We start from the raw sequence: 21,295 nt of genomic DNA on the forward strand, positions 1-21,295 counted from the left end.
CAGGTGAGATGCCTCAGCTGTTGAGAACTAAATCCCTACGTTGAATGGTGGGTGAGCAGGTTAATTGCTAGAGAGCTCCTGGGAAACGATAACCTTACTGCGTATTATTGTAGAGAGAATAATCCTCAGGACTGCTTGTGTGGGACTCGGCAGCCATGGAGGCCTTGACATTTCATCAGGTACTCAAGCCTTTCCTTGAAACAGCTCGCAAGTGCCTTTTATCCTTCCACAGATTCACCTTTGGGCTCATCTGCTGGCTCCCTCCTATTTAATCTGCAGATTAGATAGATTTTTATTTCTGATGAATGGCAGATACAGCCATTAAATTTTCACTGGAGAATAAAGATGCTATTAACTGTGAGCTGATAAGAACTATCCGTAAAGCTGTGCTTAAGCACAAAAATTAAACTTTTTTTTTTTCCCTCAAATGTTCATGGATCTGAGCCAAAAGGAAACATGTTTGTGTTCCTGACAGTCAAAGCAAGCAGCGAGGCTTTGCGGGGAGCCAGGAGGAGGACAAGGTGGCTGGGACCCCTCATTACCCCCTGAAAGAGTTGATTTCTTGAGCAGCGACAGGCAGAGGAACTTGCTGCTTGTGCAGCGTCAGGGCAGGCTGGTGTGTCCTGGGCACAGCTCGCTCTCCTTACCTGTGCGTGTCTGAACAAGGACGTCTTGCTGCACTATTCACTTTGTGTTGGAAAAAAAAAGACAAGCTCAGGTAGGAGCTGTGATTTCTGGTCCTAATTACAAAACGAGGTGTTGTTGAGAAGCCTGCTGAGCTTCTGACCAGGTGTGAGCAGCAGGGCAGGGCTGGGAGTGCAGAATTCGGGGAGCTGGGTCAGGGTGCCCGTGATTCCTCACACCTACCAGCCTCCACCTGCCCTTTGCATCGACCTCGCTCTTTCCTGATGTTTCAAGGTGAGTAGCTGCAAAAAGACCTGGTGGGTGTTGAGAAGAGGTTGGTAGAAAGAAACAAATGCTGGTTGGTACATCTAGCAAAGAGTAGGAACAACCCTGAGGAGCTCAGCCAGGGGTCAGCAAAGAGATGCTGTGTGAAGGGGCAGACCACGGGAGGTTTGCTGTGGAGCACCAACAACAGAATAAAGTACAACCAGTGTAAATAACTGCAAGTACAGTACAGCAATTGGCATCTCTGGATGTGCATGGGTATATGTTTTCCAGAGTCACAATCCAGTGAACCTGGGACATCAGATGGAGGAAAGGGGCTTGTTTTTAAAAGTACTTTTTGCAAAGACCCTGCTGAACCTTCACATGATCTAAACGCAAACTTCCATAGCCAGAGTTAAGAGCACAAAGTGGTTTTGCAGCATTAGGAGGTGAAAGGTGCTTGAGGAGTGAGTGAGCTCATGTGATAAAGGGACATTACTGGGAAAGGGAAAGCTGCTGCTGAGCAGTTCAGAAGGCCTCGGTGCGTTATCTTTCCCAAACACGGGGATTTTGGTATGGCTTAGCTTTTATTTGCCCTTTCCTGCTCTCAGCTCCTGACCACAATGACGTTCCCACGGCACCCAGCAGAGGCCACACGATGCTTACGGACCGTTCCCTCTCCACTGTTCTTCCATCTTGCATCTCCTCTTGCCATGTGCCCTCACCAATCCCCCAGTTTTTGGTCCTCAGAAGATCCCTCCTCTTCAGACACGCTTCTGGGGGAAGCTGCAGCCCTTTGCGGGGTCTGAACAGTGTCAGCCCCTGGAAGACAACTCGTCCATTCCAGAGTCCACCCTGGCTTGGCTCACCAGGCACTGTACTAGTGAGTACCGGCCTTTTAGCGTCAGGAGTTTGCATTTGGAGGGTGAAGGGGAGGCTGATGAGCCACAGACCTCGTCTTAAGCCAGGGTACTAAGATAGGGAAAAAATCTAGAGGGAGAAATTTGAACCTGCATAAAAAAGGGGTCACCTGGGAGGTCTCTGGAGGGGATGAGGCCACTGTGCTGGTCCTAGGTCTGCCCCAGGGAGGGCAAACAGTCCAGGCCGTTCTCCGACCCAGCCGAGGAGTCTCGCGAGGAACGGCCCTGGAGAAAGCGAATGATTTTGTCGATTGTGGCCTCCTGGTACTCGTGGGACCACCTGCATTTGAAAGGAAGATTTGAGTTAATTTTTCCATTGCACAAGATGCCTCGAGACAGCTCGGCGTGTTTGGGTCGGGAGCCAGAGACACCTCTCCCCAGCCCAGCTCTCCAGCAGCCTTTTCCCCATGGACAATGGTGGAACGCTGGATGTCTTGGGAAAGTCCCTTCCCCGTGCCCTGCTGGGCTGGAGGGCTATGAGAGGGTTGGGATGGCAGTGAGGTGAGCGGACCCCGGGTGAGTTGTGAAACCCTCCAGCACCCCTCCTGCCTGGACGGATGGGCACAAGGACCCATGTCATCTGAGCAGTGGCTGAGTGGGGGATCCCTTATCCAGAGGAGCCCCAAGAACAAAATCGAAGAGTTAGGGTGGGACCTTTGTTCACTCTGTGTTCAGGAATGCTCGAAGTGACTCACCTCCCCTTTATCCCGTTCTGTCACCCTCATCTCTTTCTCCCAATTGCCTTGTGTTCTTTGCTACTGCTTATGTAAGCCGTTCTCTCCAGGTACCAAGGAACCACATGGCACAGGTTCCTGTTACTTACTTGATACCATTAAATTTCAGGACAGCCCTCATGTCTTCAGGAAGGGTTTCTGGGTCAGGCCACTCAAAATGGTCTGTAACAGGTACAATGTTCTTTCCAGAGTCCAAGGCTGTCACAATCTCCTGTGGGAACACACACGCGCTCCACCCGTGGCCCATGTCAGCCCATCACCAGCCCTTTTCTGCTCCAGCATCCACCAAGCTCCCATGTGATGGCATCTCCTACCTTGTGCACCCAGTCCTTGCACTCCGGGTCTCCCATGCATTTATCCAGCGCGTTTGGTGAAAGGACCAGCACAAAATTGCGGGCGCTCATGACGCTCTGGATCAGCTTGTCCTCAAACTTCCCTGCCTCCAGCTTCTCCACGTCGATGAACACGCTGAAGCCGTGCAGCTGCAGGTGGACCTTCAGCAGGCTGGTGGCAAGAGGGGACAGCACCATGAGGAGAGCTAATGCCAGCGCCCGGGTTTTGTGCGCTTTCCCACTATGTTGGCCAAGATGTGATGAGACAGAGGAGCAGTGAAGAGGCTCCCAGAGAGGACAGCGTGGAAAAGGGTAAGTCATTGTCAAAGAGGGACAGGGTGGCAGTGACAGGACTGGGAATTAGCCCGTCCACCGCACAGCTTATGGCACATGCTGTCCCCATTTGCACCGCAGCTTTTGGCAGCCTCTCCTTCCTCCCTGCTGCAGCTCTCCTGGCTCCACGCTCTTCCCACAACTTGTTTTTTACACTGAGGGTGATGAGAGCCTGGCCCAGGTTGTTCAGAGAGGTGGTAGATGAGCCGTCCCTGCAGACATCCCAGGCCAGGCTGGACGGGGCTCTGAGCAACCTGAGCTGGTGAGGATGTCCCTGCTCATGGCAGGGGGGGCACTGGATGGGTTTGGAATGTTCCTTCCAACCCAAACCATTCTATGATTGTATGATCACCAGCCTTCACTCTGGGCTGCAGCCCAGCACCGCGTTGTTGCCTGCAGGACTCACCTGGCCAGCTGTGACCCGGTGCTCCTCCGGTAGCTGATAAATACATCAGTCCCATCCGAGGCAGTTTGCAGCGTTATAGGGGAGTGAAGCGTTTCTAGGCAGAACGAACAGCAACCACAAGTTAAAAATACCCAACAGCTCATGCCAAACAACCCTCAATACTTGTCCCCACCCTCCTGCCCTGGCACAGCGAGCGGCAGCAGGGCCCGCACCCCGTGCAGCAGTGAGGATGCGGACGCGGTGGAAGCCCGTGTTGATGTGACAGTCCTCCTGCAGCTGCTGCTCCGTCACCCGGTGCAAGAAGTTGCGGTTGATGCCGCACGTCAGCAGGTTGTATGTGTACTGGCGGAACTTGGGGTCGATGCCGCCCAGCCAGTCGGCCAGGTTGCTGCGGTCGCAGGTGGAATAGTTTGCGAAGGTCTTCAGCTCCGTCAGCTCCCGGAAAAACCTGGCGGAGAAAGAAATGAGAGTGTGGAGCGGGGAGGGGAGGGTGCTGGACCAGGCAGGACCTGCAGACATTTGGTACCATGTTTTGTATCTGCACAGGAGAGGACGCAGCTACATGTCGTGGTGAAGAGTGAGGTAAAGAAAAAGAGACAAACAGTGTGACTGTGGGAGTGTTGGTCCTCAGGACACGGAGGTTTGAGGAGCTCAACTGAGCAAGGAGAATCTCGGGTAAGTTCCCATCTTCCTGGGTAACTTGCAGGATCCCAGGTCCCCTGTGCCATAGGCGGCCTCTTGCCACCCCACACCTCTCCGGTGCATTGGCCCCATTGCAGGAATCCCTCTGGGACTGGATTTGGCACTGGAAAAGCCCTGGTAGTCCAGGTGTTGTGTTTTCAAGATCTCTGTTCTTGCCTTTGCAAGAGAAGAAAGGCACAGATCTCCTCCCTGGCTCTGGCACCGTGGTGATGGCCATGGGAGAGGCCGGTGTTCCCTGGTGGTCCTACCTCTTCCGAGTGATGCTGGAGTCCATCCCCAAATCCTCCTGCAGCTCCTCCTCAGTCAGCCTCAGGAGAATGTCCCCATCCACCTGGTGGTCCTGCCAAGAGAAACCCAGGCTGGAAAGGTCCCAGGAAAAGCTGTTGGGTGAGATGCTTACACCTCTGCTGCAAGATGGGGCAAAAGGGCTCATCCAGGTATCCCTCCTCCAGCACACAGACCTACCAGGAAGCTCTGGCAGTATTTGTTGAATCCGATCTGCTGCAGCCACGTCTGCACCTCACAGGGTTTCCAGTTGGGAACCGTGGGCAGGATGCGCCGAGGAACCTCCTCCCCTATCATGCGCAGCACCTTTTTGGCCAGGGAGGAAGTGGTACTGCTGGTGGAGTAGCACACTACCCTCTTCAGGCTCTGCGTAGCCCCAATCTCACTGAAAATCTGGGGATGAAAAGCGGGGAGATGTCACTTTGCTTTCCCATCAGCCAAAAAACAGGGTCCTAGGTGAGCTCAGAGGGGAGCGAAGGACACCAAGAAGCGGTTGTGGCAGCCCTGCCCTTTCACACCTGCTTCCTACAGGTCAACCTACCCTTTACCTTTGCTTTCTTCTGCCTGGTTTTGATGGCAGCCTCCATGCAGAGGTAGAAGGCGGCGATGCACTGCGCTTCCAGCCGCGAGCTGTCCAGCAAGGCCACCAGCCGCTGCAGATCGTCCGCCGTCCTGCCCTGCCTGTTGTCACTGCTGCCCAGCATCTCGCAGGCAAACTGCTCCGGGTCCAGCGAGGCGATGAACGGCTCCACCAGAGCCAGCGTCCCCGAGCGCTCCACCTCCTTCTCGATCTCCTTGTTGGTGGCCAGCACTGTGATGGCCAGGCACGCGTGCAGGCGGATCAGTTCATCATCCCTGGAGAACACCAGTGGGAAAAGCCACTCTGCCGTCCTCTTCTCGATCATCAGGCGCTGGTTGGCCTGCCCGCCGTACATGGCGCAGTTGGCCAAGGCCATGGCGCAGTGCCGCAGCACGACGGGGTCCGTCCAGCGGCACCAGTACAGGATGGCATCCAGGCCTCCATCAGAGATGAGCTCGAAACAGGTCTCCTCGGTGTGTTTGAACATGTGCTCCAGGATACCGGAGACGCTCTGTGCCAGCTGGGGAACGTCTCGCTCCTTGGCTAAGTTCAGAATCACTCCCAGCCCGATGCGAGCGATGCGATCCCTGCAGGGAGAGGATGCGCAGGATGATGAGGGGCAGCTGGCCATGAATGGAGTGAGAGCAGTGACTGGTGTGAGAACTCCCCTGTCCTTCAGTGGCATTTGCCCATGACAGCCAGATGTTTCCCTGTGGGACATGGGTGGCGAGAGGTAACGGGCTGGTGTAGGAAGAACCTGTGTGGGTCTGATGGAAGAGCTTGTGATGGGACAGAACAAGTGGTGCGTAGCCCAGGGCCACCGCACCAGAGGCTTGTGCTCGAGGTAAGATATATGTAGCAATTAACAATGCAGGGTAGGCTAATGCCAGGCTGGAAATCGATCGGCTTTGTCAGCTTTACTGGGTGTGTATGAGCTGCTTCGTGCTCAGGGGTGGAAACTCATTTGTCCCTAAGCAGAGCTGTCCTCTGGCTGCTCTCCAGCTCGGTGGCAAGCCCAGGACAGGGGTGTCACAACTACCATGTGGAACTGGCCGTGAGGCCGTGCAAGAGATGGGGATCAGCCTGTCCCAGGATGGCAGCTTGGAGAAAAGCTGTTAATTTCTGCAATCCTGGGCTCTCCTAGAAGAGGACAGGAAGGGCCCGGGGCCACCAGCTGCCACTTGGCCATGACATGCTTTGTGCCCCATGCCATGAGGACAGTCTTGAAACGATGCCTGCATGGGGCTGGGTCCTAAAAGTGTAGAGCAAGGAAGGGGGAAACAATGGACTCCCCCCTGCCTTGCCATAAACCTGCCAGGATGAAGGGACAGCTCCATCTCTGGCCTTAGAAATGACCCATTTGGTGCCGCGATGGATCTGCTCCGCTCCCGAGGCACCAGCGCGGTGGGGGGTGAGGGCACGGCAGCCTCTCCGTGCTGGCACATGGACAAAACATTTCTGGGAAGCCTGTGGCCCACATGGCCCACGCTGACCTTGGGGTGGATTTGGCAGCAAACACTGTACAGAGCTCTGGAAAAAAAGCTCTCAGGCTGCGACTGGCTCTGAGCCCGGGCTCGGCCACGGGGCTGGATGACAAACGCAGCCCCACCGGGTCCCTGGCTCCCCGGGGCTGTGAGCTGGAGCCAGGACTGGTCTGACTGAGCACAGATGCTGCGAGAGGTCTCTAAGCCAGAGGTTTGGACCTCCCAGACATTGCTGGAGGTTGATGGAGGAGAACAAGGAGCTGGAGACCCATGGCTGATCCCAGACCCTGGCCCAAGAACTGCTCCTGAAGCAGAGACAGTGACTCCAGCAGCTACTTTCCCTCACCAGGAAGCTAAGTGCTGCAAAAAGACCATGCCAGCAATGTTTCCTGGGATTAATTCTGCTCTAATGGACTTTCCTGATTTATCTGTTGCTTTTTTTTGCCTATCAGTGCGTGCAGCGCGTGTTCACGGTGTGCGACGGGTGAGGTGCTGTGCATGAGGACGTGTTGGGTGCCACATGTGCACATTCACCCTCAGACACACACACAGAGCCAGACCAACGCCTCTCACCTGTCCTGGGGCGCACCACCTGCATCTCCAGCCTCTGAACTAGGGGGCCACAAGCTGGGGGGGCTCCGAGGGCCACCGACTGACCAGCCCCCTCCTTCTGGCCTCACTCCAGCCCTGGTCAGCAGCTGAAATTCTCTGGGAACCGGCTTCATCCTCCTCCTGCTGTGGTTACGGCTAAGGGGGTGTCGTGTCTCGTCCTAGGGATCAGATGCTCTGGGCCAGGCAAATGGACCCAGCTCAACCACAAAGGGTATTTGAGCACATCTGGGTGGCCCTAGGCTGAAGGTGGCTCATGGGGACACCCCAGTCCTCACCAGCATCCCATGAGCTGGGGCTGGTCCTCCTCCCACCAGCCACGGTGGGGGGGGCAGGTTGTGCCATTGCTGGGGGTGATCAGCAAGCTGGGGACCCCCTTGTAGAGGTGGCAGGTGTGGGGGGACACCCTGCAGAACCAAGAGGGTTTGATGCACCAGGAGCACCCAGAGCAGGGAAATCTGGGGGGGGGAGATGGGGTGGGATGGGTGAGGAAATCCCTGCTGTGCTCAGGCCTGCGGTGGGGAGGGCTGTGCCCGCTGCCGGGGGGTGGCTCTGCACACTCACCTGTTTTCTGCCACCAGGATCTGCTCCAAGAGTTTCCCCGCCTGGCACTTGGTCTCCAGCTCCGCCGTGTACAGCAGGTTCAGCAGCAGGTCCAGTCCCCCTTCCAGCCGGATCACGTCGCACACCGCCTTGGCCACATCCCTCCCCAGCGTGGGCATCCCCCAGGCTTCCTCCACCAGCTGGAAGACCTCGGCGATGGCCTTTGTCAGCTCCGCGGGGCCGGCCGCCTGCTTGGCGCGGGCGATGGCACGGTGCAGAGCAGGCAGGATGCGGTCCAGAGCTGCCCGCACATCGCTGTTCACACCAGGGGAGACCTCCCGGTGCTCCCAGGAGCTGCCCCCGCCGGCCCAGCTCCCTGCCTGGCTCACGCACTCGGGCACAGACAGACGCTCCGCACCCGCCATGGCGAAGAACCGGCAGAGCTTATAGAGGGAGACGAGCAGGGCGAGCACCATCAGCAGCTCCTAGCGCAGCATCCTCGGTCACCCGCCCACTGGGAGCACCCGGGCTGGGCCACCAGGCTCCTGGGGAGCCACCAGGTGACTGGAGAGGATGTGCTGGAGGGGACACAGAGCTGGCCCGTGGTCCAGCTGCAGGGATGGCTGCCAGCACCCTGTCCCCTCCCTGCCCTGCCGGGATGCGGAGCTGTAAGCCGTGACAGGAGCTGCCTTCCTAGATCCAGGCTCAGCATCTCAGGTCCGCAGGGGCTGATGTCACCCGCGCAGGCGCCGCCTCGCCAAGGAGGGGCTCATGTCCAGGCAGCAGCTTTCCCCTCCTCGCTGCAGATGCTCTGCCAGACCCCACACCCCTCCTTCCACAGCCCCCGGCCTGACTGCGGTTTGTCCCGCTGTCCCCACAGCTCATGTCCCGCTGTCCCCATGGCTCATGTCCCCCTTTGCCCGAGCTGCCGTGGTCACCTCTGCAACAGCAGGGCCCCCCAAGCTGCTTTTGCAGCAGGTATCGCTGGACCCTCTGTGAGTAGCGATGGGGGCACAGGGTAGAAATAAAGAGTCAGGCACAGCAGTGGCCGTGGCCGTGGGCGCAGTGTGGTTGTGGCTGCTCTGCCACTGCATTTTGAACTGATTTGGGGTAAATAGCTCCCTTTGCACGATGGAAATGCAGAGCAGCTCTTCTGGGTGGGCTCGGGATTTGCATGATAAAAGAAAGAGCAGAGGCAGCCCCGGCGCCTTTTATTTTCCTTTTTTCTTTTGTTTTTCCAGGCCGGATGTGCTCAGGGCAGAAAAGCTTTGGATACTTCTTGCCTCTGTTGGGAGGAGCAACTTAAATCCTTGGCTCCTAAGCCAGGTTGTTGCCAGCTCAGACTAAGACTTAAATTCAAGTTGATGTTTTGATGCCACAGAGTCGGTTTTAATCCTCTCTGAATCCACTACGGAGGGACAGGCAGAGGAAAGGGATAACAGGTCTCAACAAAGGACGGCAAACAAGGCGACCCGAGCGGCCCAGTGCTGCAGGAGGAGCTCAGCACAGAACCAGTAAGGATTTTCCTGATAAATTATTGTTAACTGGGGGTAACAACGAGCTGTTGTGATGCAGCACAGCAGAGGGCTGGCTGCCTCGGAGGAGGCTGCTCTTTGTGGCAGGCAGAATTCAAACTGTTCTCTTAGGCTTGTTCTGACAAACCCAGAAAGCTGAGCTTTGCTTTAGTTCTGCTTTGCTGTAGTTCTGCTTTGCTTTAATTTTGTTTCGCTTTTTGAGAGGGATCTCCAGCCCTGGCAGCCTGGGCTCTGGGGGCACCAGGGGTTCCCAGCCCCATCCCCTGTGCTCCCCTGTGCTGCAGGGGCTTCCCAGGACCCCGTTACCCCAACCAGCCCCCTCCCGGGCTCTCTGGCCGTGCTTTGAGCAGGGCAGCTGGGGACGGGCTGGCCAAGCCTTGGCCGCTCTGTTTGCTGGCGATCAGGAGCCTGGAGCAGCAGGAGGGAGCTTTGTCTCAGCCGATCAGCAAAAGCAGCTCAGACACTGCCCAGCTCTGCCCCTGCCCGAGCCCTCTCAGGGCACTTGTTCCCCCCATTCCGCAGGGATGGGGTGAAGCTTTAGAGCACCCGGGGACACCACCAGCCCTGCCACAGCTGAGGCCGGGGGACAAGGAGGGGGTGATGGGGCTGCAGGAGAAGTCCTGCCCCGACAGCCCATGTCTGGCGGCTGCCCCCTGGGCTCACCAGGGCTTTCTGAGTGGAAATGCTTTCAATGCCTTTCTCAACACCAAATCAAAGCTCTTTGCAGCAAAGGTGGGAGCAGCCGATGCCGGGAACTGCCTGTGTCTGAGCTGGCAGAGGTGAGGCCCCTGGAGAAGCGGGAACCCTGCTTGGTTTTCTGCTCTCCCCAAATCTCCTATCGCTTATTAAAACACTGCCCAGGTTTCCCAGAGAGGCGGTGGATGCCCCATCCCTGGAGACATCCCAGGCCAGGCTGGAGGGGGCTCTGAGCACCCTGAGCTGGTGAAGATGTCCCTGCCCATGGGAGGGCAGTTGGAACTTTGAAGGTCCCTTCCAACCCAAACTACTCTATGATTCTTTGATTCTGTTAAAGCCCAGAGCTGCACCGCTCCGGCCCTGGGGCTGGAATAGACCCCACAGAGCCCGGACAGACCCTACGGACCTCCTGCCCCACCAGTGCCACAGCAGCAGAGGCAGCCAGAGGTGCTATCTCTGTAGCCTCATGTGCGTTTGCTCCTTGCCCCTGACTAAATAAACATCCTAGAGTTACCAGGGGCTGTGGAAAGAGCTGAGTCAACATTAATTAGTAACCAAAAAGATTGGTCGGAAACAGAATGATGGGAACGACAAGAACAAAATACACAGACTTCTGTTTGCCGACTGCAGTGAAAGTGCAGAGGGCTCCTGCGCTCCCTCCTGGACACTCACCCCTGTCCCTCGGTCCCCGTGCTCAGACGTGGCACCTGCCCCGTCCCTGGTCTGAGCCTTGGGGCTCCTCAGCTCCGCTCCCAGCCTTGCTGGCATTGAGACAGCCAAAATCCCAAGAGCAAGTCCTCCAAAAAGGTGACATTTTGGGCAAGCATAAGCCCAGGGCTTTTTCCCTTTGCCCTCTGAGCGCTGCTCCCTTTTCTGCTCTCCTTAGGGTTTTATCCTGCTGGGACCACACTGGGAAACAACCTCCACTTGAGACGGAGGCTGGGAGCTTCAATATTGTGACTTTGCTGTCAAATAAGCGTGACAGGACCTCAAAACTGGTTCCTGGCTCTGCCTGCTCTGTCCCCCACACCCTGTCAGTAAAGACACAGCCACTGGCTCTCAGAGCTGCCTGTATGTGTGGGGAGCCCTGTCCCTTCCGAAATGCACCCAGCTCGGCATGGGCTGCTCATGGGAGAGAGTCTCTGCCCCTTTCCTCTCTGTTCTGACCTTGGCCTGTTTGTTCTCTCCCCCCAGGGCAGGCTGAGCAAACAGTGGATGCAGCAGCCCTGGCCGCAGCAGTCACAGGAGGGCTGCGCTCCCGGCTGTCCAGGATGAAGCTGCTCTCCGCAGCGCTCGCGCTGGCCCTGCTCGCTGCTGCCCATGCTGCCGAAGGTGAGCTGGAGCCACCAGCCCTGTGCCGGTGTGGAGATAGAGCGAGAGTGGCTCCTGGGCTGGTGGAAGGGCTGGGAGGCCCGGGTAGGGTGAGGAGGGGACCAGGTGGTGGCCATGGCTGCTGGCCATATTGGCTACATCTCCAAATCACTGGCTGTGCTACAGCTGGAGCACCAGCATGGAGCTGGGACCCTGGCACAGCCTGGTCTGTGGCTCCCGTCCCAGCAGGAGCACTGGGAGGTGCTGCTGCGGCCCCGAGAGTAGCCGTGGAGAGGTGGGGTCCCCCCAAAAGGAACATGCCCTCGTTGGCTTTCACCCCTGGGGCTCGGCTGGGGAGGAGGCACAGGCCCTGCTGAGCCCCCCATGTTCCTCCTCCTGCACTGACCATCAGTTCTTGCAGACTCCTGCGAGGGCCACTGTGACGATGGCTTCGATGCGCGGCGCAAGTGCCAGTGCGACACCCTCTGTGTGTACTACCAGAGCTGCTGCAGCGACTACTCCACCGCCTGCAAAGCCAAAGGTACCGGCCCCGCGGCCGCCCCCCTGCCGAGCAGGGGCTGCTGGGGTGGCTTTGGGTGGCCAACATCGTGGGGGCTCGGAGGGTCTGTGCTGGGTCAGCTCTGCACCCACAATGTCAGCAGGGGGAGGTCAGCGACAGGATTCGGTGCTGGGGGTGCTGCGGCACTGGGGCCCCAGGGGTCTGTGCAAACCCGTATTTCCTGGGAGCAAATGTCTCCCGCACCCAGACCCTGTGGGAGACCCCCAGGGCTGGTGGGGACCAACCCGCTCCCTCCCGCAGTGACCCGGGGAGATGTGTTCGCCTTGCCGGAGGACGACTACCTTGACTACAACCTCACCGTCGACCTCGGCACGGAGCCGAGCACCGAGGCAGCCCCCACAGAGCTGCCCACAACCCCACTGCCGGTGCAGCCCACGCCGGAGAGCGAGCCGGGCCCCGAGGAGACGCTGACGGAGGCGCCCGTGGAGGAGGCGCCCAGCACCACGGCAGATGTGCTCGAGGAGCGGGACCCCGAGGAGGAGCCAGAGGAGCTGTGCAGCGGGAAACCATTCAACGCCTTCACCGACCTGAAGAACGGCTCCCTTTATGCTTTCCGAGGTACCTTGGGGGCCTTTCTGAGTCACATGGGACATGCTGCTGTGCTGTCGCCCCATGCTGGTGGCCATAATGCCGCTCCCACGTCCCCTCTTCCCCCAGGGAAGTACTTCTATGAGTTGGATGAGACCAGCGTGCGGCCCGGCTACCCCAAGCTCATCAGCGACGTCTGGGGCATCGAGGGCCCCATCGATGCAGCCTTCACACGCATCAACTGCCAGGGCAAGACTTACCTGTTCAAGGTAGGCAGGAGCCCGGCTGCAGGGCTGGGGGTGCTCCTGGGGCAGTTGGCACAGCCCCTGACCTACCCTGTCCCTACCCTGGCACCTCCATGTGCAAACACACACAGTGGCTGCCAGATATCCCCAAATTCCTGTGCCTGTGTGGGGCCCCAGGCAGCCACAGCCTCACCACGGGGCTTCTCAGCCTCCGCTTGCTCCCCTGGGCAGACCCTCACTTGGGGAATGCTGCACCCAGCCCCCTGACCCCACTCTGCCCGACACCCCCCCAGGGCAGCCAGTACTGGCGCTTTGACGACGGAGCCCTGGACCCCGGGTACCCCCGCAACATCTCCGAGGGCTTTGAGGGCATCCCAAACAGCATCGACGCTGCCTTCGCTCTCCCTGCGCACAGCTACCACGGCAACGAGAGGGTCTATTTCTTCAAGGGTAAGGGGTGCAGCCCCCCGTTCCTGGGAAGAGCCCGGTACCAGTGGCCATGGGCAAGATGCCCCTCTGGCTACTGCTCCCCTATACAGGGCACTGGGGAGGCCACACCTCAAATTCTGGGGTCAGTTTTTGGCCCCTCAAGACAAGAAAGATCTTGAGGTGCTGGAGTGAGTTCAGAGAAGGGAACGGAGCTGGGGAAGGGGCTGGAGCACAAGTGTGATGGGAACAGCTGAGGGACCCAGGGGGTTCAGCTGGAGAACAGGAGCTGAGGGGAGACCTTCTGATCTCTGAACTGCCTGAAAGGAGCTTGGAGCATGGAGGGGGTTGGGCTCTTCTCCTGAGTAACAAACAATAGGATGAGAAGAAACAGCCTCAAGTTGCACCAGGGGAGGTTTAGGTTGGATATTGGGAACAATTTCTTAATAGAAAGGTTTGTTGGGCATTGGAACAGGCTGCCCAGGGCATTGGTGGAGTCACCATCCCTGGAGGGGTTGAACAGACAAGGAGATGAGGTTCTTAGGGACATAGTTTAGTGCCAGTGTTGGGTTAATGGTTGGACTCTATGATCTTGAGGGTCTCTTCCAACCAAAATGATTCTGTGATTCCATACTGCTACTCCTCAAGTGCGTGTCCCCCGCTAATGCCCTGTGCATCCATCCTCTCCCAGACAAGTACTACTGGTCCTACGACTTTGCCCAGCAGCCGACGCAGGCCGACTGCGAGAAGTCCTCCCCCTCCACCGTGTTCAACCACTACGCCTTCATGAACCGCGACAGCTGGGAGGACGTCTTCCATATCCTCTTCGGTGGCAGGATGAGTAAGGGCTGAGATGGTGCCAATACATCTTGCACTGACCGGGTACAAGGAATACAGGCACCCGGGGAGAGGGAGCGATGCCGGGGGTGCAGGCAGGCTGGATGAGCTGCTGTGACAGGAATCCCCCAGGCCACAGCTGCATCTCCCACAGCATCCCAAATCCCATCCTCTGCACGCACTACCCAGCCCGTCACCAGCCATCTCGCACCACAGCATCACTGTTGGGGATTGTTTATTCCCAGTGGAGATGCCAGAGCAAAACCCCAGCCCTGAGCAAGAGAAATGAAAGCTGGAGAGAAGGGGGCTCAGCAGCACAGGGCTGATCCCAGCCAAGGGTGGAGTGAGGGGCTACTCCCGGCTCTGCTTGGTCTGTGTCCCTGTCACACGTTTCCATCCATGCTGGGATCCTTTGGAGTGTCCCCGTGGGTCTTGGAGTGGGTCGTGGGGGTGGGGTCACCCCAACACCTCACTGTCCCTTTGACTCACCCTCTGTCTCTTTGCCAGCCGGGGCCAGCAGCCCGCGGTACATCAGTCGGGACTGGCGGGGGGTGCCCAACCGGCTGGATGCCGCCATGGCCGGCAGGATCTACGTGGCCTCCCACCAGCCCCGCAGGAGGAAGTCTCGCCGCCAGCGCAAGAGGTACAAGAACCACCGGTCACTGAATTTGGGTTTATGGGCCTGGCTGGAAAACGACTCCGACTCCGCGGGTGTTGAAAGCGACTGGCTGTCGGGTTCCAAGTGCGAGACCCTCCAGAGCGTCTACTTCTTTGTAGGAGGTGAGTCTGGGGCGGCAGGATCTGGGTGAGATGCAGAACCAGGGCTGCCGGGGCAGGGGGAGGTTTCCTCTTGCTCTGCAACATCCCTGAGCTGAGGATGTGGTAGGAAGGTGCCCAGGGCTGGCAGTGAGGGCTGGCAGTGCCCCACAGCCCTGACAGCCATCTCCTCTTCCTCCCAGACAAGTATTACCGCGTCAACCTGCGCACCAAGCGTGTGGACCTGGTGCAGCCCCGCTACCCCCGCTCCATCGCCCAGTACTGGCTGGACTGCCCGTAGCCTGGGGAGGAGAGCACCTGAGCAGCCCCCGCCGCAGCGGCCAGCAGCACAGCTCCTAGCTAGCCAGAAATAAACCGTGAGCGCTGTGCAGGCTGGAGAGCCGTCTGTCTGTCCGTTCATCCATCCCATGGTCTGTGCAGTCCTTGTAGTCCGAGATCCCTGTGTCCCCAAGGGCTGCGTTTGTCCCCCCAGGTGTAAGAACTGTGCGTGGGCTGTGCCAGGTCCCGCTGCTGCCCCCGGCCATGGCGCGGCTGCTCAGATATGCTCGGCCAGCCAGTCCAGTGCCTCTTCCCACTGGAGGAGAGGGACGGTGCCGGCGGCTGCCAGCCGGGAGCCAGCGGGATCAGATCTCCCGGGATCAGGTCCACAGCCCCATGCACAAGCAGCTGGGTTGGGGATGGGTGCCCATCTCTGAGGGACCCCATCTGAGGCCTCCCCCCACTGCCCTGCTCACCTCTTGGCTCCGAAAACCCTGGCCACGGTGGTGCCGAAGGGATGACCCTTCCCTCGGGGCTCGGGCACTGCGCAGGGCCCAGCAGCTCCAGGGGAAGCTGGTGCTGCTGAGACGAGCTCCTGCTCTTGCCCCGGCTCCTGCTGTGAGGACACATGAATCAACCCCCCAACCCACTGTCCCCTCACACCCTGTAACCCCAGGGGCTTCCTGAGCCACAGTTGATGCCCAGGGGGGTGGCCTCAGGCCCTGGCTCTCACCGCTTCCCCTGCTGTGTCTTGGGGAGCCCAGGGAGCTGATGGGACCCAAGCAGACCCACGTCCTCCTGGCCAGGTGGCAGGACACTGGTGCTCCGCTCTGGGGGGACTGGCTGTGGTACGGAGGGCCCTGGCAGCATCTGGGGGGTCACCAAGGTGGTCAGGCTGCTGTGCCACACTGTGCCACCCCCATCAGAAGAGACCCGTGGGGCCATACCTGGGACACGATGGCATCAGCCAGCCCGGGGCAGCACTGGCGACAGCTGGGGTGGCTGGCGGGAGGCAGCAGGGGAGTGGGTTGTGCATCCTCACCCTGCCACGGGCACAGCCCCACATGAGGATGCCCATGGAGTCCAGGGCCCCCCATGCTCGCCGGCAGCCGGGTGCCAGAGGCGGGTGTCGCGTCGGGCTGTCGGAGCCTTGTGGGGTGGCTGGGGGGTACACGGGGCATGTGGGCACTCTGGAGCAGAGGCTGGCTGCCACAGGAGCTGTGGGGGGCTCTGTGGTGTGGGCCAGCTGGGATGTCACTGCTGGGGTCTGGGGACATCCGGGGCTGCCTGGGGAGCAGTGAGGAAACAGGACAGGGCATTAGCAGCCTCCGGTGAACTTCCAAGCCCTGGGGAGCCCCCAGGAGAGACTGGCTGATGTAGTGCTGGCCAGCCCGGGGCTCTGGCTGCCCCACCAGCCCTTGAGCCCCTGCTCACGGGTCCCACGTGTGTCCCCCCGTACCTCAGCTGCTCATTCTCCACCACGAAGTCCCGCAGGAGGCCATAGAGGCTGGGCCAGGCTGGGGCTCCCTCCTCCAGGAGCTGCCCTTCAAGAGGACAGTTGCGCATCCCCGCGGAGCCATACCTGCCTCCCCAGCCTGGCCATGCCCCTGGCCTCGGCGGGGTCCCTAGGACCTCCATGCTCTTCATTGGCACCCTGGGCAGGCACAGCTGCTGGCGCAGGGAGAGGTTTTCCAGCTGCAGGGCATGGATTTCTTCCTCCAAGCTTTGCAGCAGCTTTTCCCGGGACACCTGGGAGCACAACGAGGTGGCTCAGGGGGGTCGCAGCAGCAGGACAGAGCACCTTGCCTGCAGCCCCACCTGCTGTACCCTGTTAGCCATGGGTCTGGTGGTGACTTTCCGGGCCCGGCTGGCATAGTGCAGCGTGCTCAGTGTCTCCGAGAGGCAGCGCGAGGATGGGGAGATGCAGGCAACCTGCCAGAGAGCGAGAGCCGAGGTGAGCTGCCAGACGGGGGTCACCGGTACCCCTCCAGCCTTCCCCTCCATGGGACGAGAACCTGGCACCCTGCAGCTCCATGCACCCCTGCCCACCCTCCTCTGTGCACGTACCATCAGGGTGACTCCTGAGCCGCCCAGGGAGCGGGCCAGCAGCCGGGTGAGCTTGCTGTCACGGTAGGGAATGTGCGTCTGCTTCCCTTGGGATTTGGCCAGCAGGGAGATGCAGTGTCCTAGCGGAGGATGAGCCGCAGGGGGTACAACAGGGCTCTGATGGGGGCCAGCAGCTTGTGCTTCCATAGCGAGGGTCTGCTGACTTACCCAGCGCCAGGAGGCTGCGGTTGATGTTGTTGGCCTCCACGGAGAGCTCCCCGCTGGAGCCGGTCTCCTTCACCCGCTCGCTGCCAGCCAGGTCCACAAAGCACAGTGTGCCCTGCTTGCTGGGGCGGGCGCTGGGCTGGGGGACCCGTGTTGGGGGGTGATGCTCTGGTCACTTCTCACCCCTTTCCCGTGGCCCACAGCAGCGTCCCAACCCCTGCGTCTGGGATCTGGCTCCCTGCTGCTCCCCCCAGCCCCACCAGCATATCTTGGGGGAGGAGGACGTGACCCTCACCCTATGGCTGTTTGCACCCGCACAAAGACCCCTGGTTGCCCCAAGCCCTCCCCATGTGCCCGGAGCAGGACACGTGCTCACGGCTCGGCTGCGGACGTGGATGGTCAGAAGAGCGTGGCTGCGGCTTGAGTGCCTGTTGAGGGCGTGTGCCGAGGTCCGTCGCCTCTGAGATCCTGCCCGAGGAGGTGGGTAAAGAGCTGCAGGGGGGCACGATGCCCTGGCACAGCACCCACTGCCCACCCCTGCCAGACACCAGCCTGCCTGGGCTCTGCAGCAGGACAGGGAGCTGCCCCTCTTGGCTGCTGTCAGAGCCCCGCCAGTCCCAGCCACGCATCTTGGGGGGGACTGAGAACCCCCACACCAGGTCCAGCACCCCCTGAACATGCCCCTCAATGGCCCCATCCCTACGTCCATGGCTCAGCACCTTGCAGGAGCAGCTCAGTGATGGTCTCCAGGCTCTTGAAGTCCACACTGAGTTGGTTCTCTACATAGAAGCCACGGGTTTTGCTCCACCGCAGGGGCAGGACACACGGTGGCCCGGGGCTCAGCAGGTCCCGGACCTGTGGGTACAGCAGAGGCAGGGGAGCAATGGCACGGAGTGCCAGGGGGGCTGGGTTGGGTGACCAGGTGAGTGCTTACCTGCTCATTGTAGATCTCCAGGTAGGAGGCACTTAGAGCCAGGTCAGAGCCGCGGCTCTGGCTCTGCTCCAGGAGGCAGGCAAAGGATCTCTGCATCAGCCCCAGCAGCCCCGGGGCCGCCGGCCGGGTTTCATTCTGCAGAGACACTGAGAAGGTAAGTGGTCACGCTGCTTTGGCACCCACCTCGTCCCACCCCCACAGTGCCCAGGACTGGGTGAGAAAAGCCCATCCCACCAGCAGGATCAGGTCAGGTAGGGGTATGGTGGTATCGTACCTGGGTGAAGGGTCCCATCAGGGTGTAGGTTTTCCCCGAGCCGGTCTGCCCAAAGGCAAAGATGGTGCAGGAGAAGCTGGGGAAGATGCTGAGCCTCAGGCATGGCCCCAGGCGGTGGCACAGGGATGCCACCTCCCGGCACGGTCCCGGCAGTGCAGACGCAACAGTGAGGCCTGGACAGGTGCAGCGCAGGGAGTGTGGGGTGGGCTGGGGTCTGTGGGGGTCTCAACAGGACTCACCCATCTATTGCCAGCTCCACCAGTTGCCTCATTCCACTGCCTTCGAACACGGCCTCCTGGGAGGTGCCCGCATCGAACACAGCGTTGAACCCGAAGGTGGCATCGTGCCTGGGTGCGCTCACCTGGGCACGGGGATGGTGGCAGCTCAGGGGGAGCCGCAGCCCCTCCTGGACCCCAGTTGGAAGGTGACACTTACATGGATGGTGCCATCACCAAGGCTGTGCACAACACGCCGGTCACCTCGCTGTGTCTCTGTGCAAGTCAGTGGCCGGACCCTAATTGTGTAGGGTGGGATGGTGACATGGAAGTGTCACTGTATGGGGACCACGGGGAGTCCCACTGTGTCCCTGCCCCAGGCAGGAGCAAAACTGGTCCCCACTGTATCCCCGAGCCCTCCACGTCCCCCCTTACCTCAGCACCACTCTCAAGCGTGTCTCTCTGCCTACCGCAGGGCCGTCCCGCTCCTCTCTGGGGCTCCTTTGTGGAACAGGGGGCAGTGGGGCACAGGATGCCCCCCGGCTGGGGGACCTGCCCACAGGCACCCCAGAGACCAGGGCAGCGGGGCCCACAGTTGCGCTGTGCTCACGCCGTCCTCCTGTCCTCGCTGTGCCCTGGGGCCTGGCAGAGGACAGAGTGAGATGTCCCCCCATGTCCCCGCAGAGGGACTGTCCTGTTCCCCCCAGCCTTTCTGGGGTGCCAGCCCCCCGCTGGCTGCCCAGGCGGCTGTGCTGGCTGGGAAGAGCTGGCAGCAGTCACTGCGCAGCCCCTGCCTGCTCCAAGACAGAGTGGCCTCCGCCCCCTCACGTCCCCACCAACTTACAGTCTCTCCTGGCTCCGTGGGAGCGTTTTGGATCGTGCACCCGGCCGGGGTTCCCAGCCCCGCTCCTCCTCCGGCTCCATTAGCCCCCCCAGCACCCCACAACTGGGGTGCCCGCAGTGCCAGGCCGGTCCCGGCAGGATCCACCGCCAGCCAGCCCGGGCTGCCCCGCACAACAGGTACCGCCGCTCCGGTTAAACATTGACCGGTGCCGGCCCCGCGGGAGAGCGGCGGCAGCACGGTGGGGGGCGAGGTGGAGCGGGGGGCGGGCGGTGGAACCTCGGCCCTGGGCGCCGGGGAGGGGGCGCTGGGGACCCCGGACTCCCGCGCCAGCTGGGGGTCCCGGACCCACCGACACCGGACCTCCCCCGAGCCCTCTCTGAGCCCCGGGATGCTCCCGGGCCCCGCCGTGCCAGAGGGCAGCGGGAGAGGAGACCAGTACGGGCAGCTGGTGGGGTGACCGGTCCCCGGGGGCGCTGGGGGGGACCGTCCCCGGGGCAGCCGCGGCTGTCGGGGGATGTGGAGTAGGGACCGGCCCCGGGAGCTGCCGGGGAAAGGCTTGGAGAGGGGGGGCAGCGCCGCCCGCTCGGGGCGGTCCCAGCCCGGTGCAGGGGGGGAGAGTCCGGGGCGGATAAAAGCCGGGGCGGCGGCGGCGGGTCCGGGGCAACCGGGCAGGATGAGCGCGGCCCCGGGCACCTCCCGCGCCCCTCAGCCGCTGCTCCGCTTCCCCGACGGGGCGGGCGGGCCGGGCGGTGGGCGGGTGGCGGGCAAGACCGGTGCCCCGGGGCCGTGTCCCTGCCCCTGCCCGGGGGGGCCGCGGAAGCGGCGGCGAACCACGTTCAGCCGGGGGCAGCTGTCGGAGCTGGAGCGGGCCTTTGCCGCCGTGCCCTACCCGGACATCGCCACCCGGGAGCGCCTGGCCGAGCTCACCCAGCTGCCCGAGGCCAAGATCCAGGTGAGCGCAGACGGGACCCCCTCCCGGGGCTGGGACCCCCCTCTTCCACAGGGCTGCCCCTTTGGGGCCGCTGCTGGTGTCTCACGTTGTCCCCCAAACCCGGTCCAGGTCTGGTTCCAGAACCGTCGTGCCCGCAGGATCCGCAGCACCAAACCAGAGCCACCACCGCTACCGCCGCTGCCACCACCCGGGGAGAGGGGTCCCCCTGCTGCACCCCCCGATGGCACTGCCATGAGCCCGACCCCTGTCCTCCCTCCGCCGGGCGCCCACAGTCCCGCTCGGAGCCTCCCCACCTCGCTGGGCTCCATCTCCGACCTCATCTACAGCGCAGCCATCACCAACCTGGGCGAGCCGTAGCCGTGATGGGGAACCCCCCGGCACCAGGGACCCTCCCAGCACTGGGGGCCCCCCCCAGCTTAGCACTACAATTTCATTAGGGTGTGGAATTACTGCTGGTCCCAGAGGTCCCAAGGATGTCATCCAATATCCTAAATGCCGGTGTGGCCGTGGCGGGCCCAGCTCCCCATCAGCCCCCTAATACCGACTAATCTTTTGGAAAAAAATACCTTAATCTGGGGCTGTATCCACGGATGATTGTGGCGCGGCCGCCCCTAATCCGCAGGCACGTTCGCAGGTGCTGGCAGATCCCCCTGTATCGGATATTAAAGCGCGTTTGCAGAGGGGCTTAGCTGCCATCAGAGCATTAATCACCGTGTCCGGCCCTGGCAGGCTGCCCACCCGGCAGGTGTCCGGTCCACAGCACCAGGTGGTGCCACCGCGGGAGTGCCGACCTGTT

At 60.9% G+C, this 21,295-nt stretch overlaps 4 protein-coding genes across 4 annotated transcripts; 2 read left to right on the forward strand and 2 right to left on the reverse strand.

Moving 5' to 3' along the window:
- Positions 1 to 1,958: 1,958 nt before the first annotated feature.
- On the reverse strand, positions 1,959 to 8,292 carry SARM1 (sterile alpha and TIR motif containing 1; the record flags this gene model as incomplete). Its single annotated transcript, XM_080357327.1, has 9 exons — positions 1,959 to 2,088; positions 2,632 to 2,753; positions 2,857 to 3,046; positions 3,614 to 3,707; positions 3,826 to 4,061; positions 4,564 to 4,655; positions 4,781 to 4,993; positions 5,149 to 5,767; positions 7,838 to 8,292. 9 exons carry the CDS (start codon positions 8,290 to 8,292, stop codon positions 1,959 to 1,961), a joined length of 2,151 nt encoding a protein of 716 aa, XP_080213453.1.
- A 3,026-nt stretch (positions 8,293 to 11,318) lies between these two features.
- VTN (vitronectin) lies at positions 11,319 to 15,031 on the forward strand (the record flags this gene model as incomplete). Its single annotated transcript, XM_080357355.1, has 8 exons — positions 11,319 to 11,379; positions 11,780 to 11,899; positions 12,179 to 12,496; positions 12,596 to 12,735; positions 13,005 to 13,161; positions 13,829 to 13,978; positions 14,482 to 14,754; positions 14,934 to 15,031. The coding sequence occupies 8 exons, from the start codon at positions 11,319 to 11,321 to the stop codon at positions 15,029 to 15,031; spliced, it is 1,317 nt and encodes a 438-aa protein (XP_080213481.1).
- A 450-nt stretch (positions 15,032 to 15,481) lies between these two features.
- On the reverse strand, positions 15,482 to 19,627 carry KIF12 (kinesin family member 12; the record flags this gene model as incomplete). The annotated part of the gene is made up of 14 exons (XM_080356841.1): positions 15,482 to 15,625; positions 15,957 to 16,296; positions 16,469 to 16,758; positions 16,837 to 16,941; positions 17,077 to 17,195; positions 17,284 to 17,419; positions 17,657 to 17,748; positions 18,000 to 18,135; positions 18,215 to 18,349; positions 18,489 to 18,564; positions 18,728 to 18,849; positions 18,924 to 19,002; positions 19,139 to 19,204; positions 19,548 to 19,627. The coding sequence occupies 14 exons, from the start codon at positions 19,625 to 19,627 to the stop codon at positions 15,482 to 15,484; spliced, it is 1,920 nt and encodes a 639-aa protein (XP_080212967.1).
- Positions 19,628 to 20,220: 593 nt separating this feature from the next.
- On the forward strand, positions 20,221 to 20,856 carry SEBOX (SEBOX homeobox; the record flags this gene model as incomplete). The annotated part of the gene is made up of 2 exons (XM_080357344.1): positions 20,221 to 20,499; positions 20,608 to 20,856. 2 exons carry the CDS (start codon positions 20,221 to 20,223, stop codon positions 20,854 to 20,856), a joined length of 528 nt encoding a protein of 175 aa, XP_080213470.1.
- Positions 20,857 to 21,295: the final 439 nt, after the last annotated feature.

This window comes from Nesoenas mayeri (genome assembly GCF_963082525.1).
Source record: "Nesoenas mayeri genome assembly, chromosome: 20".
Taxonomy (NCBI): Eukaryota; Metazoa; Chordata; class Aves; order Columbiformes; family Columbidae; genus Nesoenas; species Nesoenas mayeri.